We start from the raw sequence: 22,469 nt of genomic DNA on the forward strand, positions 1-22,469 counted from the left end.
TTTTTCCTCAAGCTGACCTTCCTGGAGCAAAAACTCACTTAGAAGTGCACCAAGTTGTCTTATTATTCTTCTTGTCCTAGATTAGGGAATAAAATTGGTATCAAGTAGATGGCTGATGACCTAAAACCCCCACTGATGGTGCTGACTGTTACACTCTCATTGTTTCCTTGTCTGTTCTGTCTGTCTGCATCCATGTATTGTTTCTTAACTATTCTTTGATTGGTAGTGGGACTGGACAGGGTCCTTTTTTTTCATATGATCATACAATAATTTAGGTTGGAAAAATCTTTTATACGTCATCTGGTCTGCCTCACTACTCAAAGCAGGACAAATTTAGTAGTTGGGTCAGGTTGCTCAGGGTCACTTTTGCTTTGTGACAGACCATATGACCTCTTGGCAGATTCAGGAACACAGCTGCAGAGGCACCCTGCAATCAGCTGAGAAGCATGATTCTCAGATGAAGGACTGAAAGAGGGACCAACACCAGTGTGTGGGGGTTAGACATGCTCTGTGTGACACTTACATGTCCTGCTCTGAACAAGACAAGTGTTTTTCATTTTATCCACTGAGGATGGTGAAAAACTTTGTTTATTCCTGACAGCATTAATGGCTGCTTCTCAACAAATCTGGCTACTTAAGGGAAAGCCAGTTCAGGATACTGCCATTCAAGTTAACTTACTTACCTAAGTTAGGGACCAAGCTAAAGAATGTGTCACAGCAGGATCTTGTTCCTTTTTGAGATTTAATGGAACTATGGTAATAGTACTTCTACTAGAAGTTTATTCTGTCAGTGTTCCCATTACTAAAAACATGCTAATTAAATTAACAGTGTCTCTAGGTTCACTGAATGCTAACCTGTGCTTCTCCATACATTTTCCCTTAAGCTTCCAGCATTCTCATATTCATTTGTACAGCCAGTCAAGAAGAATCAAAACAGAGTGGGAATTGGAAAAAACAGAGGCTCCACAGCAAGGAACAGCTACTGTACACCCATCATGAGGGGAAAAGGGGCTTAACACAGTGGGTTTACGTATCTCTGCACAAAATCAGAGTTGCTTTGCCAAACATGGAACTATGACTCAAGATAATGACAAAAGTACTCTTCAGAAGAAAGATGGGAGAAGAGGATCACTTAGCAGGGAACAGGCTAATACAGAGAAACTCAGGACATTTTTTTGAAAAAGGGAGCTGTGTCTAGACTGATTTCCTTAAACATTTTAATCTAGATAAAGATTATTTAATTTGTTAGGACTGGTTATTGTTGCCAGACCTGTGCTAAGGTGATCAGTGCTTGTACTAGGGAGTTGCAGCTCAAAACCTGACCAGAGACAAAACTAGCTTCTGTTATTCCCTAAGCAAAGCAGCAGCTGGGGCTTTGTATGACAGATGGTCCAATCTCCTAATCACCTTTGATAACTTTTCACAGGCCTCACTCCAGGAAGCCAATGGCTCTGTTGTACTGGGGTGCCCAGCACTAGACTCCAGAAGTCTCTCACTAGGGCTGAGGGGAAGGATCACCTCCCTCAGCCTGCAGGCAATGCTCTTCATGATGCAGGCCAGGATACTGCTGGCAGTCTTTACTGGCTCATCACCAACTGCTTGTGCACCATGACACTGAAATTGTTCTACGCAAAGCTGCTTTCCAGCCAGTCCATTCCCAGTCAGTAGTGGTGTATTACAGCATTTCAGTTTATAGACCTGAATCCTTCACAACTCCAAGTTCCATAGGCTGATGTTGTGCTAGGAGGTTCCTCTGTCTTTTCCATGAGCTTGTTAAAAAAACAATAGGGCAGGCTGTAGCTCTTATACTTAAGTCCAACTGTTCACACTCTACACAGGTGGGAGCCTAAGGAGAATGGCGTCTTCAGCTTAATGGCTCACTCTTGATTGGATTTTAAGTACCCAACTACTCTAATAAGGAACCTTCTGCCACATAAAGGTAGTCACAACACCTGAGCTAGCACCAAGTGCAAAGCCAGAAAGTGTTCCAGGCTTTCCCATCGCTTCTGTTGCCATCACAGCTGCAAATGGTAGCTATTACTGCTATGCCATGCCAAGAGCTACAGCAGCTGCTATTGTTGTTCACACAGCTATTTCAAGAGTTTCAAGATCCATTCCCGTATTCAGTGTCAGCTGCCCACATGCTCAACCACATTAAAAGCTGGCCCACACAAGACAAGTGTGGATTCTGTCAAGTCCTTCCATCACAGGCTTAATTTGTACAAACAAAACCTGCACAGCAGAGTAACAAACAGTGCCAAAAAAAATCTTTCCCTTTGACCTTTTTTCCTGCACACAGGAAACAGATATATTCCAAGCCTTTTGTTGACAGATGCAGTCTACAATTTTTGCAGGCTACTCCAGCTTGTCACAGATTAACAACCAGCGAGTAAATGGGGTGCTGTGCTGGACTCTGGGTGCAGCAAGACACCCAGGCGGAAGCTGCAGATCAGGCTTCTCTTGAGTTCCTCATATCTGAGGAGGTACCAGTCCTCAGTGTGAATTACATTTTAGACAATAAAGGAGATACCCAAGGATTTAGATGTCACACTCTTCTCCACATGCAAGAGGAAAAGATAAACGTTGTGCCCTACTCCACAATTAGGAGAGCAGGAGAGAGATTGGGCTGTGGCTACATCACTCAAGTCAACCAAGTAAGCCTGGGGTGCTGTTAGCACTTGCTGTTAGCACTTGTTGTTAGCCTTGCTGCTGTTTAGTCACGAGCATGCTCTTCTGTATAATTATACCACTTAAGGTTCTTCAGACTGATGTCTTGATACAGCATGGGGAACAACACAGCCAATCCAAGCAGGCAGCATGTAAATATGATTTAAAACATAGTAGAGGACTTAACCACCTGAAAGAAGACTGTACTGTGCTATTTGCTCTCAAGGCCAGAACTCCTTATGCACCCTGGCCAAATTTATTTGCCAGTAAGAACATAATCTCTGTGACCAGTTAGCATCTTGTCTCTACCACAATGCAGAAACTGAGAAATGAAGATACGATAGCCTTAGCCTGTACCTCTAAGAAAACATAAAAAAACCTAACCTGCACAAGTGGATCTTGCAAGTATCACGATTTTCCATGCTTGGCTGCCTTCTGCCACAGTTAGACAAGGACAGGGACAAAGAAATTAGGTATGCACAGACTGACAGTAAAAGGAAGGAAATCCCATTCCCCAGCAGCATTTATTTGTATTCAGAGTGTGAAGGCATGGAGATGCAACAAGACATGTAGGCAGTACAGTGAATGATGAACTTTCTTCAAGTGTTTGCACTGTGTCACATTTTGTGTATCCATAACCACAGCTGTGAGTTCCTGTTTGTGAACCTGGTATTTTTTTACTCTATGCATATCAAGTATTAAATAGAATTCCAGAACATGAAACAACCCAAAACATACAAGATTTGCCATAACGTTATGGTTGGTACAACTGATCACAAGTTTACAATAGCTTTGTTCTCCAAGTGGAACAAGAAACTTTTAAAATATAAAAGAAACAGAGCAGATATCAACATGAAATGCTCTGCATTTGGCAGTGCAAGGGAAATTCATGACCACACCAGCCTCCACAAAGGCTAACTGGAAGATATCCAAGAGTGATGACTAAACAGAAACTGATCTGTTGCATGCAATTGTCACAGTATTGCCAGAGCTAGGAACAAGCAGAGACAAATAGTAATAACCCCACCACTTCTACATATGTATTACAACACCCCCAACAGGCAACATTTCCTGGAAAGAGCAGGAAACTAACAGAACAATTGTTTTAGGATGGAGTAGTCAATGCTGTATTTCATCCCAGCTGTTCAAAAAGCAATGCTAAGGATGGGTCTGTGTTTCTAATACAAGACTTCCTTCTCTTCACTTGCCATCATAATCCACTTCAGAGATGGCTCCATTTCCTATACAAGCTTAAATCCCTAAGGCCCTGAAAAAGATTTGGTGTCCCATGGTGCCAACCACTGCATTATTCACATACTGAAGGATGGTCAAGATTCCTTGAAGGCTCAAATCAAAGTAAAATTTAGTGTAATTTTAAGCCTCAAGCCAACTTTTCTAACCAGTATGGGCACATCTTATGGCTGAGGATTGTTTTGCAATTGCTCTACATCAAAAAACAATGGAAGAGTATATTGGCAACAAGAGGCATGTATTGGTTACTCTATTGCTTCTTGCTGTTTGAAACATTCACCATAGGACTCTGACTGCAGGGTGTAACTACAGGCAGCACACTTGCTCTTCACTGTTTAATACAGCCACTTTAGTGAGATACTGGACAGCCTTTGGAAAGACTAAATCGATAAAGGAAATACATTTACCCTAAAAAAGCGCTTTAGGAATTTAGTTTCTTGACTAAAAAATTAACAAACAAAAATAATACACTGACACAAAACTAGTACGATATAGATACTGACTTTTTAAAAGCGCAAGTGAAAGGGCTAATAACAGCCAAATCAGGAATTACGCAAACTCCTTTTATCTTGCCCTGCCTTTCCTGTTGCTTCCTATTTTCACTTGCAGTGCCCATCCAGTTCAAATCCAGAGCATCAGCTGATCAGCAATTTTCACTAGAAAGTGTGCTCAAGCACTCATTGTGGAAGTGAGACACCAGTACAATACAAACATAACGGGTGAAAAATTCCCATTCTTGAGCTTTTGGTTCCATGTTTGACCTGGTTTTGCCACTCCCTTAGCATACAGGCAGTGTGTCTGGGGCTATCACTGAACTGGCAAATATAGTTTAACAGCAACTGCTTCTTCCTCCCAATCTGGGCTGTATAATACCAGTCTGGAGAATCAAAGCTGCATTTTGATGGGTCTCTGCTCACACTACAGCCTCTGGGATAGGCACTAGCATAACATAAAGCAACTTTGCTGAGCCTGGTTTGGCATTTTAAAGCCACCTTTCATCACATCACACTCAGACGGGTTCAGAAATTTGTTACTGTATTTGTAAAAAAAAAACAAGCCATGGTCTCAATTGTTACCAAATCTTTTTAAGCCAGGCCACTGCCAACAACCACCAGCATTTTTCAGGGACATTACAGACTGTTCATCAACTTTCAAATGGTGTGACTTCCCAAACTGAAAGATATAATTTTCAGATATGACAGTAACAAGAATTACCAGCTCTCTTCTCTTGTGTTGATTTTAGTACACATTTATAGTACACATTTTGCCCCCTTTCTGTTGATCCATTTCCACTCACATGCATTTTTCACTTTTAATATTAGGCATTGATAGAACAGCAGTCATGCTAAAGAAGGTCAATTCCAAATGATCATTCAACTGGGGAAATAACATCACAGAATTATCTTCATGTAAATGTACTAATGCATAAAATCTCCAACATGTACTTAAGAACTCTAGAACTGTAAGAACTGCAGCAATGCACTAGAAAAGTTAAGGTTTGTGAAGCCTCTGTTAGATACTTTTTTCCTCCATATTTTTTTATCCACAAATGCCAAATAGAATATTCCTACAACATTTGACAACATCAAGGTACCTGATGTTAAAAATGCCATGTCCTTTTCAGTACTGGCTTTTGCCCTGCTAACATTTTCTCTAGGTTCAAAGAAAGGATTCTATTTGATTGAGCCTGGTAAGCTAAATGAGCTTATCAAATGAAAAAAAATCCAGGAACACAATCATTGTAATGCTTGTATGATCAAATAGCACTGACACCACTTAAATCTTTAGGTATCAAGTGCTTTCCTCTTCTCTTTCCACTAAGGAAAGCCTGATGAGGCAGTTCAAGTTTCCTGTTCTGAAAATGAGAAACTATTTGTTCTTTTACACAAAGTCCCAGACTTTTTGGCCTTTCAGAAAGGAGTGATGGTTAAACTTAAAGGGTCTATAATTTAACAGTCCCAACAGCTCAAAAAAGGTCTGTTACATGAATTTGGATCTCTCACAGCATATCAATTACCTGGCAACAGACAAAAAAGTAGTTCTTACACTCTCCAACCCTCTATACTTCAATTTCTTCTAAGTCACTTCCAATATCTATTCTGTTCAATACAGTGGGCAATGACAACTCCAGAAAATGCAAGCAGGAAGATTATACATAGTCATTATTTGACAAAAAAAGCCCAAATTCAGTAGACTGGTACATCGAGACGTACAGTTTTGTCCTAAACAGAGGGAAAGTCCTGGTGTTGAGCAGAATCCCTCAAAGAGTAGCATGAGGGACAGTGCCCAGCACAGTTAAAAGCAAACTAGTTCTGGGGCTGCCTTTGTCAAACTTGTGCAGCAACTAGGGCCAAGGATCTTGGTCTTCATCTGCAACTCCTTGATGCAACTGTAATAAAGGTTAAACTCACTGTAAGATACCTTTCCTGACATGTCAAGGAAAACAAAATCCTAAACTTTTATGCAAACTAAGATTGTCAGTTAACTGTAAATAGCTCATAAATTAGCATATTCTAATGAAGTTTTAAGTAGGTTGGTATTGTGTCTGAAAGCCTGTTCCAAGTTAGTTGTATCTTGTTAGTGAAGCAACACCTTCAGTTTTTCCTACTTGCTTTTCTTTCTAGTTCTTTCTCCTTCCACAAGGAAGTGTAGAGAAGTAACAGAGATTGCTGGCTCCACCTTATTCCCATACTCCATCATTCAGATCACTTACTGCTTGTGGGGATTCCTAACCTCCATCTGTCCTCAAGCAGGACTCCCATTCCTCTTAGCTTCTTTAAACTGTTCTTTCCTGACATCATCCAACACTTCAGAAAACTCCATCTGAGCTCCGCCACCTTCCATGACCTCATACCTTTTTCCAAAGTTTTCTTCATCTGGCTTGGACTCTGAAGTAGAAATTGAATTACCACATTCTTCAAGAGCTGTAGTAAATGTGGCTGGTTTTATCTATCCCACAATAGAGGCACTTTCTAAAGACAGATACAATTATTCTCTTGCACTCTCAGAAGAAAATTAGCTTACTTGTTTCTAGCAACAGAAGTTAGCAACAACAAATTTTCCTTAAGACATACAAGCCATATGATCTAGACAGACATACAATCTAGACAGTTCCCAGCAAATGCAAGATTCTTGAAACTCAAGCCTCACAGCAGTAATACCAGGTTACTTGAGTTAAGAACCTCCTCAAATACAGCAAACCAAGCTATCTGTGCTTTCCTATAAATTTAATGCAAAGAACACTCTAGATATGTTCAGTAAAGATGCTTTTTCCTGTAACTGTCTTTTTTATCTAACAATGACTACCTGAAGTCTTGTGTTAATCAGTTTAATCAATCCATGGTTTTGAGTCTTGAAAACCAAATTCCCTGTCTTCATGAAGTTGTATTTCTTCTGTGAGCTAATATAATGATACCCTGCTAAGCACAGGTTTTAAGTTCCATGAATAAAGGAAGGTTACTAGGGAGTATTCTTCATGCTGTAAGTAACTCACGAGAATTTATTTAAAAAATATTTTGCTAATACAAATGAAATCATACAAAATTGTAAGCTTTCTTATCCCCACTTAAATATTCAGCAGTAATAGTTTTAGTTTTGCAACAGACTTAAGAGTTAGTATCAACATGGCTTTGTTAGTTTTGTAATTGACAAAAGTCACAAAGAATGCCCCTACCACAAAATACACCATAGGAAACACTAGCTGCAGGACAAAATATATTCTACACACTGCTTCTACTCCAAAGCAGTCAAACATAACATTCTCTTGGGTAAATACCTAGTATTGCTTTCCAGACCAGAACCGCATCTGCCCACTTCAATGAAGTGGAAAAAGCTCTGCTCTGGAGAGAGCACATATGCTCTGGTGCACCTAAGCCTTTCTGACTCATCCACTTATCAAGTCTAGGTAAGGTTGGGTTGCTTGTTTTGTTGTTTGGGTTTTGGTTTGGTTTTTTTTTTTTTTCCCCTTCCATCACTGGAAAAAAGGAATATTTTAATCAGAAAATCTGGAACTCTTATTATGAGGAGATTCTAGTTGTGCACATCAAGTCTTGCCAATTTCACTCCTCCTATCAGTGTCTGTATTGATTTGAAGGTACCAGTTTTTGATGAAACTGACCTGGTTTTCAGTTTTGGCAAGGCTCACCAATAAGTTAGACACAAGAATGTTAACAGGGTTGCTACATATGCACACATGAATTTTAGATTCACACCAAAGCTTTGTGCAGTCAAGAAACTATCTTCACTAGTGTGAACATACCACCTTTGTCCATCATGCACACAATCATGCCAAAGAGCACAACAATGGTGGCTTAATAGAAAGTATCTACACCACAGTTTAGGCAGAAAGTGAAAAAATGCACCAGGAGAAGTCTGTATCAAAGCCATCTATTATTTCAGAGAAAATAAAAAAAAAAATTAAAAAAAAAAATCAGGTTGAAGACAGCACACTTCTCTTACACAAACTGATTAGTTACTACTACCCCTTTTGTGCATCAGAACATACCCACAACACTCAACGCATTCACTTGCAATAATAATTCTACCCTTCAGAGAAAGGAAGGCCAAGGAATATTCTACTTTGTCACAGACATCACCTTTACTGTTTTTCCAAGCATGACAACTTAAGTAAAAAAAGTCAGCACAAAACATTTTGAAGTTCCAGCTACTACTATCTGTGTCCCTTGTGAGAGTACTTTGTACACCTTTTCTGAAAACCCTCCTCCCAAAACTTAAGTTGGCTTCAAAACACTTTACAAGAGAAACAGCAAGTCAGGAGTAAGTTCAGTGCCATCTAGTATGCTCAGAGTTACATCTTGCAAGTTTCATATCTTCCATTTAACCACTCCAAATCAGAAGCAGTCCTAGTTAATTCCAATTCTTTAGTTCACTCAAGCCCTGCAATAAAAGGTGTGTGGGGGAAATATGCTCATTAATAATAAGTAATGCTGTGTTGAGGACAAATGCATTAGTGAAGCTTCAGAACTTCCCATGCATCTGGTTTACTGGCTACCAGATGATGAGGACTAAAGTTGCTTTGACTTTGGGTGATATTCTGAGAGGCCAAAGTAACTTCAGAGGCAAGATATATGCATGCACCAAGTGTTTTAGCTGGGAGTCAAACACCTCAATGATAAACAGCAGTCTATGGAAGCATTCTCTTCCCACTAAGGCGATACTCTAAATACTGCTGCTTGCCAGAAAAGGCTTAAAAAAAAAAAAAAACAAACAAAACTGTAGCTATGGATGTACCAAGAAGAAAAGCTGGTTTTTTTCAGGTAGGGGAATAAAATGAACAATTCAACAATACACATGAAAAGCTTGCATCTTTCACTGACTTACTCACTTCACAACTACTGACAAGACTGACGTACATATTTCCGCACCTGCAATTGTAAAAGCAGATAAAATATTTAATATGTAATTTACAATGTATTTTACCAGCTTGGCATACAGGATGAACAGAATATATCAAAGTAGTTGACAGTTATAGGCTTGTGGAGGCCCTGCAAAAATATGACTTCAGATATCTGCTAATTTAAAAAAAAAATCAGTTTGCATTTTAGAAGTGATACAATTCAATCTACCACAAAAATACAAAGAGCTGCAAAACATACCATTCCAACAACAATGTATATAAGTTATTAAATAATGATCTGATTTAAAAGAATATAAATGAAGCCTTTAAGTAGGTCTTTTCTACATGCATATTATTCCTCATTAAAGAAAAATATGTAAAAAGGCCATTGGTAATTGCTTTGTTAACCACTGTAGAAAATGCCAATTCTCTGGTCACAGATGCCACTAGTTTAGCACTTAAGGTCTCTGCAGTGTTACATGTGATTACTTTTAAATACTGTTAATTCTATTACTCCATTGGTAAAGAACACGTGACTTGGAATATGGCAGTCTTCATATTGAGAGGGCAGTGATGCACAGTTTTATAATTATCCAGAAGAACAGCACCCTCCACTGCTCTGTACTTGTGGCTCATCATCAATGATCTGTACACCTCGCCTTGCTATTCCTGACTGGCTGGAGCCATTGCCTCTTGCTCTTTCATCCACTTGAGCAGTTTCTATCATTCCTGTAAAGGAAGAAATGTATTAGATGATATTCCACTGCATTTTGACCCAAGACTTTGAGATCTTAATCCATTTGACTTGCATGCACAAAGTTCTGCAAGACCAGTTCTCCTACTTATTATGTGGAAGTAAGTATTTCTTAAAGTGATACTCTGGTATCACATGGCATAGCTGCAAGAACATACTTAAATCTTTTTCCTAAAGCACCAAACGTCACAGCTGATGTTGACTAGGGACACCTTAGATGCTCAGATGCTCTAGAGCAAACAACTTCAAAAGCTAGATTTACCCACCCATATCAGAAACATCCTGTTAAGAAAGAAAACAGGAAACCCAATCCACATAGCACCCCACCCCAAAAGAATAAACCTTCAACCTACTCTTCAGACATTCAGGTGAAGTTTTGCTTAAACTCTTGTATAAGACAACAATCAATATGACAACTTCCTTGCATTACAACATTACCCTACACTGTGATTTTTACCATTTGCTTAGACTGCTATGTAAAATTTGGATCACCACAACTTCCAAGTTTATGATTTGTAATTGACATCACTTGAGAAAGTCCTTGAAAGAAGCTGAAGCTGAGGGTTTGAAGCAGGCAATAGTGAGACCCATCACATAAAGTCTGATTTGAGGTTACTATTTAACACAAGTGAAACATCAGTTAGTGCTCCAACAAATGACAAAGACATTTTTGGAGTAGAGCATGAATTTGCAATATTGTAAGCACCTCATACATCAAGCTCCCAGAGCAGTTACAGTACACAAGTGGCTTGAAGTAGACTGAGATGAAGTAAGTTCTTCAGAATAGTTTACATTAAAGCTCTTCTGTATGGTTTTAAGCATTCCAAAGCCTTGAGCATTTTGTGAATGAGCTCTTTACCAGCAAACTACATAATACCTACTTTTACAAAGGTCAAGGAACAGTTCTTCAATTCCTTTGTTCTGTTTAGCTGAAGTATGATAATGTTTTGCTCCAACAGATTCAGCATACCTGTAGGAACAGATACAGAACTTGATTGTACTAAAAGGACTAAAACTTTCTAAGCTATTTCGCATGAAGCAAGGAGATGATCACAAAAGGTTTTATTCCAAGTTCAGAGTTAATCTACATGTGTTGTAAAAAGGGAATTATGTGGTTAAAACTGCCGTGATTGATGAAAAACACCAGCTGAAATAAAGAAAAAAATCATGTTTAGAAATGTATTTAAACTAAAAGCGTTGACTTTAACCATATACAACTCTCAAATGATGCTTTGGTCAATAAGGACATTCCAGGACTGATACAAACAGAACATTTAACACAGCAGCCAGCTAGGCACTGCTGGTTTATATTGCTGGTTGTTGACAGCATCACAAGTTTATTACTCCAGCATAATTCTACAATGACTGTTTCTGTGAGTAATTGGTGTGACTTACGTTTCTGCTTCTTGCACTGAAACATGTCTCTCTTTTTCCAAGTCTATTTTGTTACCTGTTGGAAACAATTCAATCTTTCAAGTCTTTGTACTTCAAAAGGAAGTAATCAGGTAATCACTGTACCCCATCATCTTCTTACAAGCTATCCCAGTAAAGATTAACTCTTACACAGGTCTCAATTTGGAACACAATGATAAGATTTAAAAATCTCCCTTCACTAAAGCATTTACAGGCAATGAAGAGGAAGTTCTATAGAGATCAAGATAGCTAAGTAACTCCATATAAACCACCGATTCAGCCTTCTGCTTTTCTTTTATTATTTATTAGCAGCTTATCCATGCTACAGAGATAGATGTAAGGATATCCTACAAAAACTATCCTCCTGAAAGTATTTTAATGACTAAATATGATTTTAAACCTAAATCAATATTTCTGTTGCATTCTGTTTGAGCTGAAATACTCAAGTTTTAAGACTTACTACACTCCCCAACCACCTGATCATGAAAGAGGACAAACATCCACTATGCCACTGAAAACAGTAGAAAACATGACATTTGAGTACCTACAAAAATGATCATACACATTTGAGGTTCATGTTTCTCTGTTGGACTACAGTCTAAAGCTGGTAACTAAAACCATTGGGGTTATCAGTGCTGTTCTCAGGCCGAAAGTCAGAAACACAGCACTGCACCAGCTACTAATGAGGAGAAAAAATGACTGCTACTGCTGAACCCAGGACAAGGTGTCTGTACCATGCGCTTCTGACATGGTGTATCATTAAACAGCTAATTTTTTCTCAAATTAACTCTTACATTCCTCAATGTGATCTGCAGAAACTTCTAGCTCCAACTGAACTTTAAATATCAAATTAACATAAACTTCATCCCTTCACATGTACAAGCTGTCAAAGCAGTGTTTGGAAGATGCTATTAATTAAAAGAAACATTTTTGATTCAGCCATTAGACTCATGTTAAAAAAAAAAGACTTACCTACTATACATAAACAGATTTCATTTCCCAACATTTTTCTTAATTCCTTAACCCAATTTTTTACCTGCAAAAAGAACAAAAGTTCATTCTCACTTGATATACTTACTACTGGCTTAGATATTGTGGAACTGACAGATTTCCTTCATTAATCATTTACTCTAAACTTGAAACAAATGTGTTTAGAGCAACAAAGATGGACAAAATATTCTTTATATAGCTATGCATGGCTCTTGTTAAGCAGCTGAAATTAAGAGCAAATGACTTAAATAAAACAGTTCAATTACTCCAGAAATACAACTCACCACACGTGTGCTAGACCCACTCCAAAGAACAAGTTCACTGCACTGGCCACTTTAGGTCAGGCATGAGATCTTTTATCAACAGGCACTTACTGACAGATCACAAATGGTACTTTAAAGGTAGAGGTACCTGAACTGAGTAGCTCAGGCTAGATTATAACAGATGTTTGTCTCCCAAGAAAACAGATGGGACAAGAGTGTCAAGTTAGGTGATGCTAAGTTATCTGTTATCAATTCTGTTGTCATGCTCTGAGGTTGTATGATCAGCGCATTGACTTAGGGACTGTTATTTTAAGGAATTTAATCATGACAAGAGGTGATCAAAAACCTAAAAATAGTTAGGATATACAGTACAGAGGTATGCAATAACTTCTGCCAATTAACCTTCCCTCTTTTTTTCCAAGAACCGCAGAATTTTATTAAGTAGGGCTCTGCATGAAAAGGTACATGTTGAAGTAGTACTCAAGTCATTGCAATTCTGCAGATGGAAGGCAAGAGTTTAACTTTCAGCACAAACACTTTACTTGCCCTGCATAACACTATCTGAATTACTTAAGCTGTTGCCTTACACTACTTCTATCACTGCTAACCCAAGCCTTGCCCATACAACCACAATTTCTTACTCCTCTATACAGAAGCCCTACTAGTTTTGCCACAAGTTAATCAGAGACAAACTCACTTAAGAAACTGTCACCAGTTTTCAGCTGGAACATCTTACAGTAACAGCACAGATTTGACACAAGGTTGGTAAAAACCTCACCTGCTCAGAATGATCAACTAATATTGCTATAATTAGCCATCAAATTTAAGGGTTTGATGAGGATTTGAAGTCCAAACACCTATTATCACTGAAAAAGTAATGTTCCCACAATCATGTATTACAATTTCAGAGTTCAGATCTGAACAAGGTCATGTCACTTAATATCTTTCAGTAATTTGGTTTATACAGTAGAGATCAGTACTGTGTACTACCACAACAGTTCTGGTGTATGTTTGTAGCCTGTCACATTAGATGGGAGGTAGCTCACATCTAATTTTCTGGTGGCCTTTGAATAACCTTGCTAGAACTTCAGTAAACTGATAAAGTCAGCCTTCAAAAGATGGCTAGTAAGACATACACTTCTAATAAATTCACAAATATATAATGCTCTTGCTGAAAACAGAAGATTCCCATTTACACACACATATCACAGATTATCTTGCCATTTACAACTCCCACGGAGGTGAGAACTGTACAGTACCTTTTGAAAAGAGTCTTCATCTGTTATATCATATACTAGAATGGCACCATTAGAATCCCTGTAGTAGATTGGCCCCAAAGCATGAAATCTTTCTTGACCAGCTGTATCCTGCATTTAATACAAAGCAAACAATACTTCAAGAAACTCCAAATACTTTGAAATTTTACTTTTATTAAGAAGTGCCTAGCATTTGAGTTCTAATAAGCACAAGTAATTTTTCAGGAAAATAAGAGTATTTAGCTAGGGGAGGGAAAACAGGAAAGTAAACATACCCATATTGCAAGGTTTACTCTTTTCCCACCAATATTTAGCTTCTTTGTAAGAAAAGATGCCTGGAAAGCAAAACAGATGAGGTAAGTTTTACACACAAATGCCTCATTTGACTTCAGATTAATTTACTAATAAAAGCATCTGAATCAATAAGAGATTTCTAGATCAAAATACTCTTTAAGCCAGAAGGCTGAGGCAATACTAAGCCAGTTAGTCATTTTACTATAGTTTGCCAAGAGTCTATTCTAAATAAATTTGTCTTAAGCCAATGATTTACTACAACTTTTTGCTGTTGTTTTGAATGATTTGGGGAGGATAAGAGTTGTGGGTAAAGACTGTGAATTCAAAACACTGATAAGTCCAAGCTGACCTCAAAGCATTTCACAAGAGTGCACAAACTTTGGGTAGGAACCAGCCCAACTGGATTTTTGATTTGGAGGAATCAGACCAAGTAATTCACTATTAGTAAGCTACTAAACCAAAATAGAAGTTTTTCACTAAAAGTCTCAGAACACTGGCATTCTGCACATTTCCTTGTCTGTATCTGTTCCTTTTGCTGAAGTGAGCCCACAGCTCTCCCCATCTGTTTTGGGGAGCTTTTTTGGAAGCAGTGGTGTGGTATGGGTCATGTTCCCTCCCCCCCCCGGCCCTCAACTGTTCATGCAGGCTCAGCAATATGCTTCTCAAAAGCAAACTGCAGGATAAGAAAAGCTCCAGAATAAGCATTCAGACTTCGCTAAGAGTTCTACTACATTACCTTCTGAAAATGTTTTAAAGGACCAGAGCATATTATAAGGTTTGTCCAATTTCAGCAACCCAAGAGTATATCTGTTCTCCAAGCCTGCATAATCTACATTTCTAAATACCACCTCTGTTACCAAATGTATAATTCAGTGGCTAAAAAGGGGCATAATTTAATACAAGTTTAATAGGCTAGAACAGGGTCTGAAGGAGTCAATGCATTTGGAACCTGCTCCCATTGTTCTGCAGACTAGCAGTGGCAGGTTATCATCATACAATTCAGTTGCCAAGGGTTTCTAACTTTTGACTTAAATCATACCCAGTTTTCCTTTCAGCTTCACCTCAACTTGCATTTGGATACAAACAAGAGCTCAGGGTATTTTACAGAACATTCATCCCAGATGATTTTAGGCTGGACTGTAACAGCTCAACATGAGCTCTCTGTATCAGCATTGACCAGACACTGATCTAACTCATGTGCATGTAGCAAGCGTCATAGGCCACATCAACTGCTTGATCCAGCTTACTGCTTAACTACACAAGCAACCAGTACACACACATACTAGTAGTTCATTTTACATGGCAGTTCATTCACACCAGCCCAAACTGCTATCAAAGTGGCTCTCTGGAGTGCAGCCTGTATTACAGTTAAAGTCATCCAACACGCAGCTGCTAGAGGAGGTCCTGGTCTTCAGCTACTTCCCCAACATCAAGTCTGGCATCTGTAAGACCTAAGGTGAGACGATTCACAAAACTTCTCTTTTCAAAGTAAATTGTACATTCCTCTAAAGCTTTCCATGAAGTTCGATAAACAGAACAGATAAAGATAGACTAGAAGAACAAAAAACACTTCAACTTTCCAAAAGCAGACAGCAAAGAACTAATCATTATAGCCACTGTATTAGACATAACTAAAGCATTAATGCTACCCCTACAGCGAGGAGGCATAAGTCAGGTTCAGAAAAAGCTCTAGACAGCATGTTAAAGGTATTTAACACTCCAGCCAACTCGTAACAAGCATCTTAACAGCAAAGTTAAACAGATCTTACACATCAGGAAAGCTTTAGTTCTTTAATCAGTAACTCTGAGAAGTTTATGGCTTTCAGCTAGCTGTCTTTAAGGATTATCTGATCAGTGCCTAGTCTTCATATCATAATTTGTTCTACTACATCACAGTTTAAAAGCCAAAAGCTTAGAGGTGACTTCAGAAGTTTTGATCCATCAACTCTTGGGCCGTATTAAGAGAAGATACGGTTAGACACAATGAATCCAGCTTACCTAACACTGCTGTACCGCACTACTTGATATTCTATTGCGAATCTCAAACAAAAAACTCATTTGAGCACTGTTTGCTTTTGTCACAACACTGACAATGAAATCTTTTCAGTTGATATGAATTTTACCTAAATGACCAAGAATCATATTTCTGGACCAAAAGGCAGAAAAATCCTTCAGAGGAACAGAGTTTATACAAAAAAAAAAAAAAAAAAAAAAAAAAAAAAAAAAAAAAAACCAACAAACAAACACAAACCCACACAGAACTCCATATCCATAAAGTTACATCATCATGGCTTTACACATTAGCCCAATTAATATCACAAATATCTATGGAGATAAGACTACTTCAACATTTGCTCTGTCAGATAACGGTATCACCAGTCCTTCAGGTCATCACAGGTTTTGATAGCAATACTGTCTTTTTAGCACTAAGTATTTCCTTTGCTATATACCCAAGTATTAGAAGACCCATACATTCAAGTAAGGCTTTTTAGTATCTTCTGAACAAAACAAAAAACAAAACTAAAGAGACTAGGGCAAGAGTATTTAGCACTGGGCTATTGTAGTTGCTCTTTGTATTAAAACTTGATGAATTTGTATCAATTAAGTTTAGACTAAGTCTTAGGCCCTTAAAAAAATAAGGAGTGACTATCCTGTATCAATTAACCAGATTACAAGCAAGTTTGTCTAAAAAGTTTGCCAGACAACAGGACTGGAACCCAGCTTGAAGTAGTCATGGTTAGTAACGAACAGAAGGCTTTGTGAACATGTTGCAAGAAACAGTCAATACTACATTACAGATCACATGTTTCATTCTTCTTTACTGTGTTCATATACTTGAATACTGTCATCAGATTCTCTTCTTGAATTAACAGGTATGGGCAAGTTTGTTGTATTTACCATCAGTAAAGTGGGTTTTACAGCCACAGTAACAAACTAATATTTACTTGCTAACACCCCGCTCCCCAACTTCCTTTTGTCTCACAGAAGAGCAAGGTTACCACTACTTTACTTACTAGAAAGTTAGAAAGGAAAAAATAATCAGGTGGACTGATAACTCTGATTGAATAGTCAGTTCACCTGACTATTCAATCCGAATAACTGAATCGGGCAAACTGATTGAAACCACTGGGGGGGAACCCAAAAAGGAAGGAAAAGCCTAACAACTGTTTAGGGATAGCTTAGGAGCTAGTCTGGGAGGAAAAAAAAAAAAAAAAAAAGCCAGCTGCCAAGAGGTCAAAGCCTTTGAAGCCCAGACAGTCTAGACAGCATTAGGTTATTACATATAGAGGAGGATTCAACATTTTTCCTAATCTCCCAAGAATTTACTAAATTGAGTGCCTACAGATTGAAGTCCAAGTTGTGTCTTGACTTACAATCAGTAAGTCATAAATAAAATTCCATATTATTTTCATTACTATGACAATTCATTTTTGCTAGGACTTTCAAAACTCCACAAATATATCAGACCACACTTAATTCAAAGATAAGTAAACTCAAACAGCTCTTTGAAGCAAGGTACTAATTTTGGTATTTGGCTCTTGTGTGTTATGACTAGTCTGAAGACTACTTACACATTTAAAAGAAAAGGATAATGCAATTATAAGAGCTAAAATTCCATTGTCTTCATGTGCCTGTAGAAAGACTTTTTTTTTTATTTTCATTTTTTCTTCTAAGAGCTCAGTTTCACATGTCCATCAGGCCCTGTTAGGAGCTGATAAAGGAGCCTGAGTAGAACATAAGGAAGACCCAGCTGGTAAAGATTCTCTTGAAAGTCACTAAACAAAGCAGTTGTATGTCACCTGCCCCTTGACTGCTTCATCTTCAGCAGAGGCAACCAAGGCATACAAACACTACATACAGCACTGAACCTCCTTGCACTGTCATCCCTTTGCTTCCAGCCCCAGCTCTTTTAGACAGCCAAGACAGCTTTTCCAGGTTATGCAAGTCCATCACAGCAATCAGAATCCATATACCATCAGTGGTTCTCTTGGGTTGGATATTTCACAGTGCACCACACATTTGAAAGATTAGCACACAGAAGCCCTATTTATCTTGAATAATTAACACAGTGTCTACCCAAATAAAAAAAATTGCCAGTAGGTTTATTGGAGCAATTCCAGCATAGTTCACTTGATACTAATTTATAGCTCAGAATTATTTTATCAAAACAAGAGCACTGATCTCAGTATTTCAGTCAATGGGAACCAATTTTAACTGGCCCATCAGATCTGAAAACACATTATGGATTGCATTAGTTGCCTGCACAAACCCCTACCTTTTCTGAATCAGTTTGTTCACATTATTCTAAATAAAAGAATATCAGCTTATGTGAATCAGTAGCTACCTTAATTTTAATTTCAATATGCAGGTCATCAATACCTAAGCACATGACTTGATGCTAACACATCCCAACAGCCTCCTAACCTCAAAAGAAGTTCCAGCTCAGCATTTCCCTCTAGCTAGCATTTAGGGAAGGGGGACACAGAGAAAAAGAGAAACAGCTCCCTTTCACTAAAAGCCATCTGTAACCAGCATAGAAAGAAACTCTCCTATTTGGTGAGTTTCACAGGTACACAGGTTCACTTCACAACAGAATAATACTTAAGTGTTAGAATTCAGATATGAAAGTACAGATATACATTAAAGATTCACACTGACCAATTTAAAGGCTTCTTGTGCTCACCCCCATCACTGGGCTCACACTGCAGGAAGCACCAACCAGCATCACTAAATAAAATTTCCAGAAGGCTACACTCTCACCACCCTTTTTGTTGTGGTCATATTGGAACTAAGCACTGTACAATAGTTTCTCTTATTCTAAAAGAGAGAACACTGTATATGGAGAGCCTCTTGTCTCAATATTTAGTGATCTTTTCATATGATTCATCACTGTGGCTCCTTTGCTGAATCAGGAGCTAAGTATTTATCTAATTTTGGCTTTAGCGGAACAAAATAATTTGGTGCAGAACTCTGAACTGATGCCATGAAACAAAGCCACCTTATCAGATTAAGACTTTTATCTTAAGAAAAAGGATGTTTTGCAAAAATATCACTTCACTGCTTAAAAAATGAGAAACTAGGATATCTGAAAAAAAGACTGCTTTAATTTGCTAGTGAAAGAACTTAGTCCAACTTTTTCCTGGAACTGTAAGATGTAGGAAAACAAGAATAATTAAGATATTTCACAACTCTATGTTATGTAAGGCAAGATTCAACAGCAACTGACACTGTGTTTTACAATTATTAAGAAGTATATGTGGCTAAGGAAGCCAAGAATAAAAAAAGCAAATGAGCTGAGAAACACAGTGCAGTCAGTTAAAAGATACAGGTAGCAATGAGAAACCTAATCACAGTGGAGAACCAACATTTCTGTATCAGGTGTGGGCATGTGCTTCCACTCCTCTACAAGCACACACCCCTCTCTCCAGAGAGTCGAAACCAAAAGCTTTACAGCCACAGTTATCTAGAGATGTTTTCCTGTCTGCACTTTGGAGATACTTAAGGTCTGTTTTCTGACATTTGTGACCCAAGTCTGTATTCCAATTTTAGATTTTCCACTACAGATTTAAAGAACATGATTAACAAACAACCCCCCCCAAAAGACACACAAAACCACCCACAAACTACAGACTTGCATTAACATGACAAACTACTCAGCTCTTCTCTTTTTATACGGAATAAGAGAATTCAGCTATACCCAATCATTTTTATGGCCTTTAAGCAACTGTTTGCTTCATGCTACACTTCAGCAGTAGCTGTAATTCCTACGGGCTACCAGTCATTTCTATAGCATAACAAATCTCAGTTACCTCTATGGCAATCAGAGCTACAATCAGCTTTCCATAAATGCCACACCATGCCTACTAAACCTATGAACAGATTCATCCAACAGTGAAGTATGAACATAGGGTAACAAAGCTTCAAAACACATTAATTTTTTAGCTCTTTATAGCAAAAATGGGTATGTGTTTATGAAACATTTGCTGTATTGTTTCTAGCACATCTCTAATGTTCCTTTGCTTTTTAAGGGAAAGTTTCACTATTAAATACCCACGAGTTTCCCCAAGTATACAGGAATAGCACACAACTACCCTAAGGCTCTTTTGGCATTACCTACTATTTATTCTCTACTTCACAGATCCCCGAAAGTGTTCAGAAGCCACTAGTGGCCCACACAGTGGCAGGGCTTGTTTCTTTATTTACAAAACAAAAACGTACCAAGAGCAATAAACATTATAGTGCTAAAACCACACTTTCATATACATACAACTGCTAAGAAAGATGCTGTACCACTAGTGTAACTACAAATAAAGAACTACAGCAGAGACATCCTGAAAGACTTAAACTTCACACTGTGGGTACTATGTTAAAACATGTTTTCTGAGACCATGTACAATATAAGCATTTTATTCTGTATCATGGCATACACACCATTCAGCATTAGTAGGTAATGAAAAAACACTACTTTCAAGCAGACACCCCACCACATTTTTAGTTCTTTATAAATTAGCAGACTGAGAATCAGGCCAAATTCGTGGAGCTAACGTGACAAGCAAGCTTTAAGAATCTTTTCTATTACTAGATCATAAGCCTTGATCTCATAACCCATTTTGTAAAAGCTGTTCTCTTTAAACAGTAGTATTTAAGTAGCCCAAGTATTCAGATCCGAGAACATGAAGAAGACTGTAATTAACAGAAACGCAGTACATATGAAGCACTTAGTCATCAGCTCTATACCAATGACTACAATAACACTACTTTCAAATCATACTTCCCAAGATTCAAACGAAGACATTCACATACATAACTGGAAAAAACCCGAGCAGCTAGTATTCAGAACAGAAACACGGCCTGTAAGTATCGAAAGCTTAAGTCTGAAGAGTAAACAGCACCAGGAAATTAGATTCCAGCAAACTCAGCAGGAGACAGCCATCATTTAAAGCGCAGCAGTGATCACTCTGCCCACCGTTAAGCGGTAAACAAGACGGCAAACACCGAAACCCTAGTGCGTGTTTACGGACCAACCCTCCCCGCGCACTAGGGCGGAAGGGGCAGGCCAGTGAGCGCCAAACACAGCGACGTAGGGGCGGCTGGCACCGGCCAGCAGCCCTAGAAGGTGCGCAGGGCAAGAGGAGAAAAGCAATGAGTTCCTCCCCCCCCCGCCTTGCCTCGCCTCAGCCTGGTGGCTGCGGGCCGGGGCCCCCGCCCGCCCCCAGCTCGGCCCGCACCTGCAGGGTGGTGATGTGCTTGTCGTTGAACTTGTTCTCGCAGTAGCGCAGCACCAGAGAGGTTTTCCCCACGCAGCCCTCCCCAAGCAGCACCACCTTGAAAGAGAAGCTGCGGCCCCCGGCCGCCGCGCCGGCCCCCGCCGCCATCCGCGCCCCGCCGCCTCGTCCAGCCGGGCCGCCGCCGCCTCACATCAACCGCCCTCACCGCCGCCCACCGGGACGGGGAAACCGCGACGGAACAGAAGTAGGGCCTGAGGAACGTGAGCGAGATAAGGAGCGATGGGAAGGAACCGACAAACCCCAGGGAAGGCGGCGGAGGGGGGGGAGACTTCCGAGAACCACCACGGTGCACCCAACCGACGGCCCCGCTCCCCCTAATGGCGTCTTCTTCCTCCTACGTCACGCGCCGCCCGGTCACGCGCACCACCCCGCCCGCCAATGGAAGGGATGGACGCGACGTCGGGGAAAGGCCCCGCCCAAGGGCCGCTGGGGAGAGGGCCGAGGAGCGGGGAGGGGCGGGGCCTCCGGCAGAGCGAGGTGGAGCCGGGCGGCAGCTCCTCCTTCTCAGGCGGCCCGGGTGGCCGGGCTGGGCTCGGTTCGTTTCTGCGCTGCTGCGTGGGTGCTTGCACGGCCGCGGGAGCAGCGGTGCGAGTAAGTGTACGTGCCTGGCGGCAGCTCTGCGGGCGGCGGCCTTCTCGCTGGAGGGGCAGGCCGTCCGGCGCGGACGCGGCGGGTGAATCACCTTCCGGCAGCGGCTGGATTTTTTCCATTGCGCGTAAAGCGCAGCCTGAACGGCGGCTGGGGAGAAGGCAGCTGCTGGCAGAGGCCGGGCTGGGTGGGGGGAGCTGTTCTTCAGGCCTGTGTCAGGAAGCGCCGTGAGGGAAGCAAGCGATGGGCGGAGTGCCGAGGGGAGAACACTGCAAGCCCGAGCTGTGCCATACCATAGAATAATAGGACAGTTTGGATTGGAAGGGACGTTAAAGCTCATCCAGTTCC

The 22,469-nt window shown here is 39.9% G+C and overlaps 1 protein-coding gene across 1 annotated transcript; it reads right to left on the minus strand.

Annotated features, from left to right (window-relative positions):
* Positions 1 to 8,288: 8,288 nt before the first annotated feature.
* On the minus strand, positions 8,289 to 21,881 carry RAB21 (RAB21, member RAS oncogene family). The gene is made up of 7 exons (XM_080612473.1): positions 21,474 to 21,881; positions 14,226 to 14,285; positions 13,954 to 14,061; positions 12,414 to 12,477; positions 11,424 to 11,478; positions 10,910 to 10,998; positions 8,289 to 10,003 (listed from the first exon to the last, which is right to left on the minus strand). The coding sequence occupies exons 1-7, from the start codon at positions 21,618 to 21,620 to the stop codon at positions 9,864 to 9,866; spliced, it is 663 nt and encodes a 220-aa protein (XP_080468599.1). The 5' UTR covers positions 21,621 to 21,881; the 3' UTR covers positions 8,289 to 9,863.
* Between the last annotated feature and the right edge of the window lie 588 nt (positions 21,882 to 22,469).

The sequence above is a fragment of the Psittacula echo genome, assembly GCF_963264785.1.
Source record: "Psittacula echo genome assembly, chromosome: 1".
NCBI lineage: Eukaryota > Metazoa > Chordata > Aves > Psittaciformes > Psittacidae > Psittacula > Psittacula echo.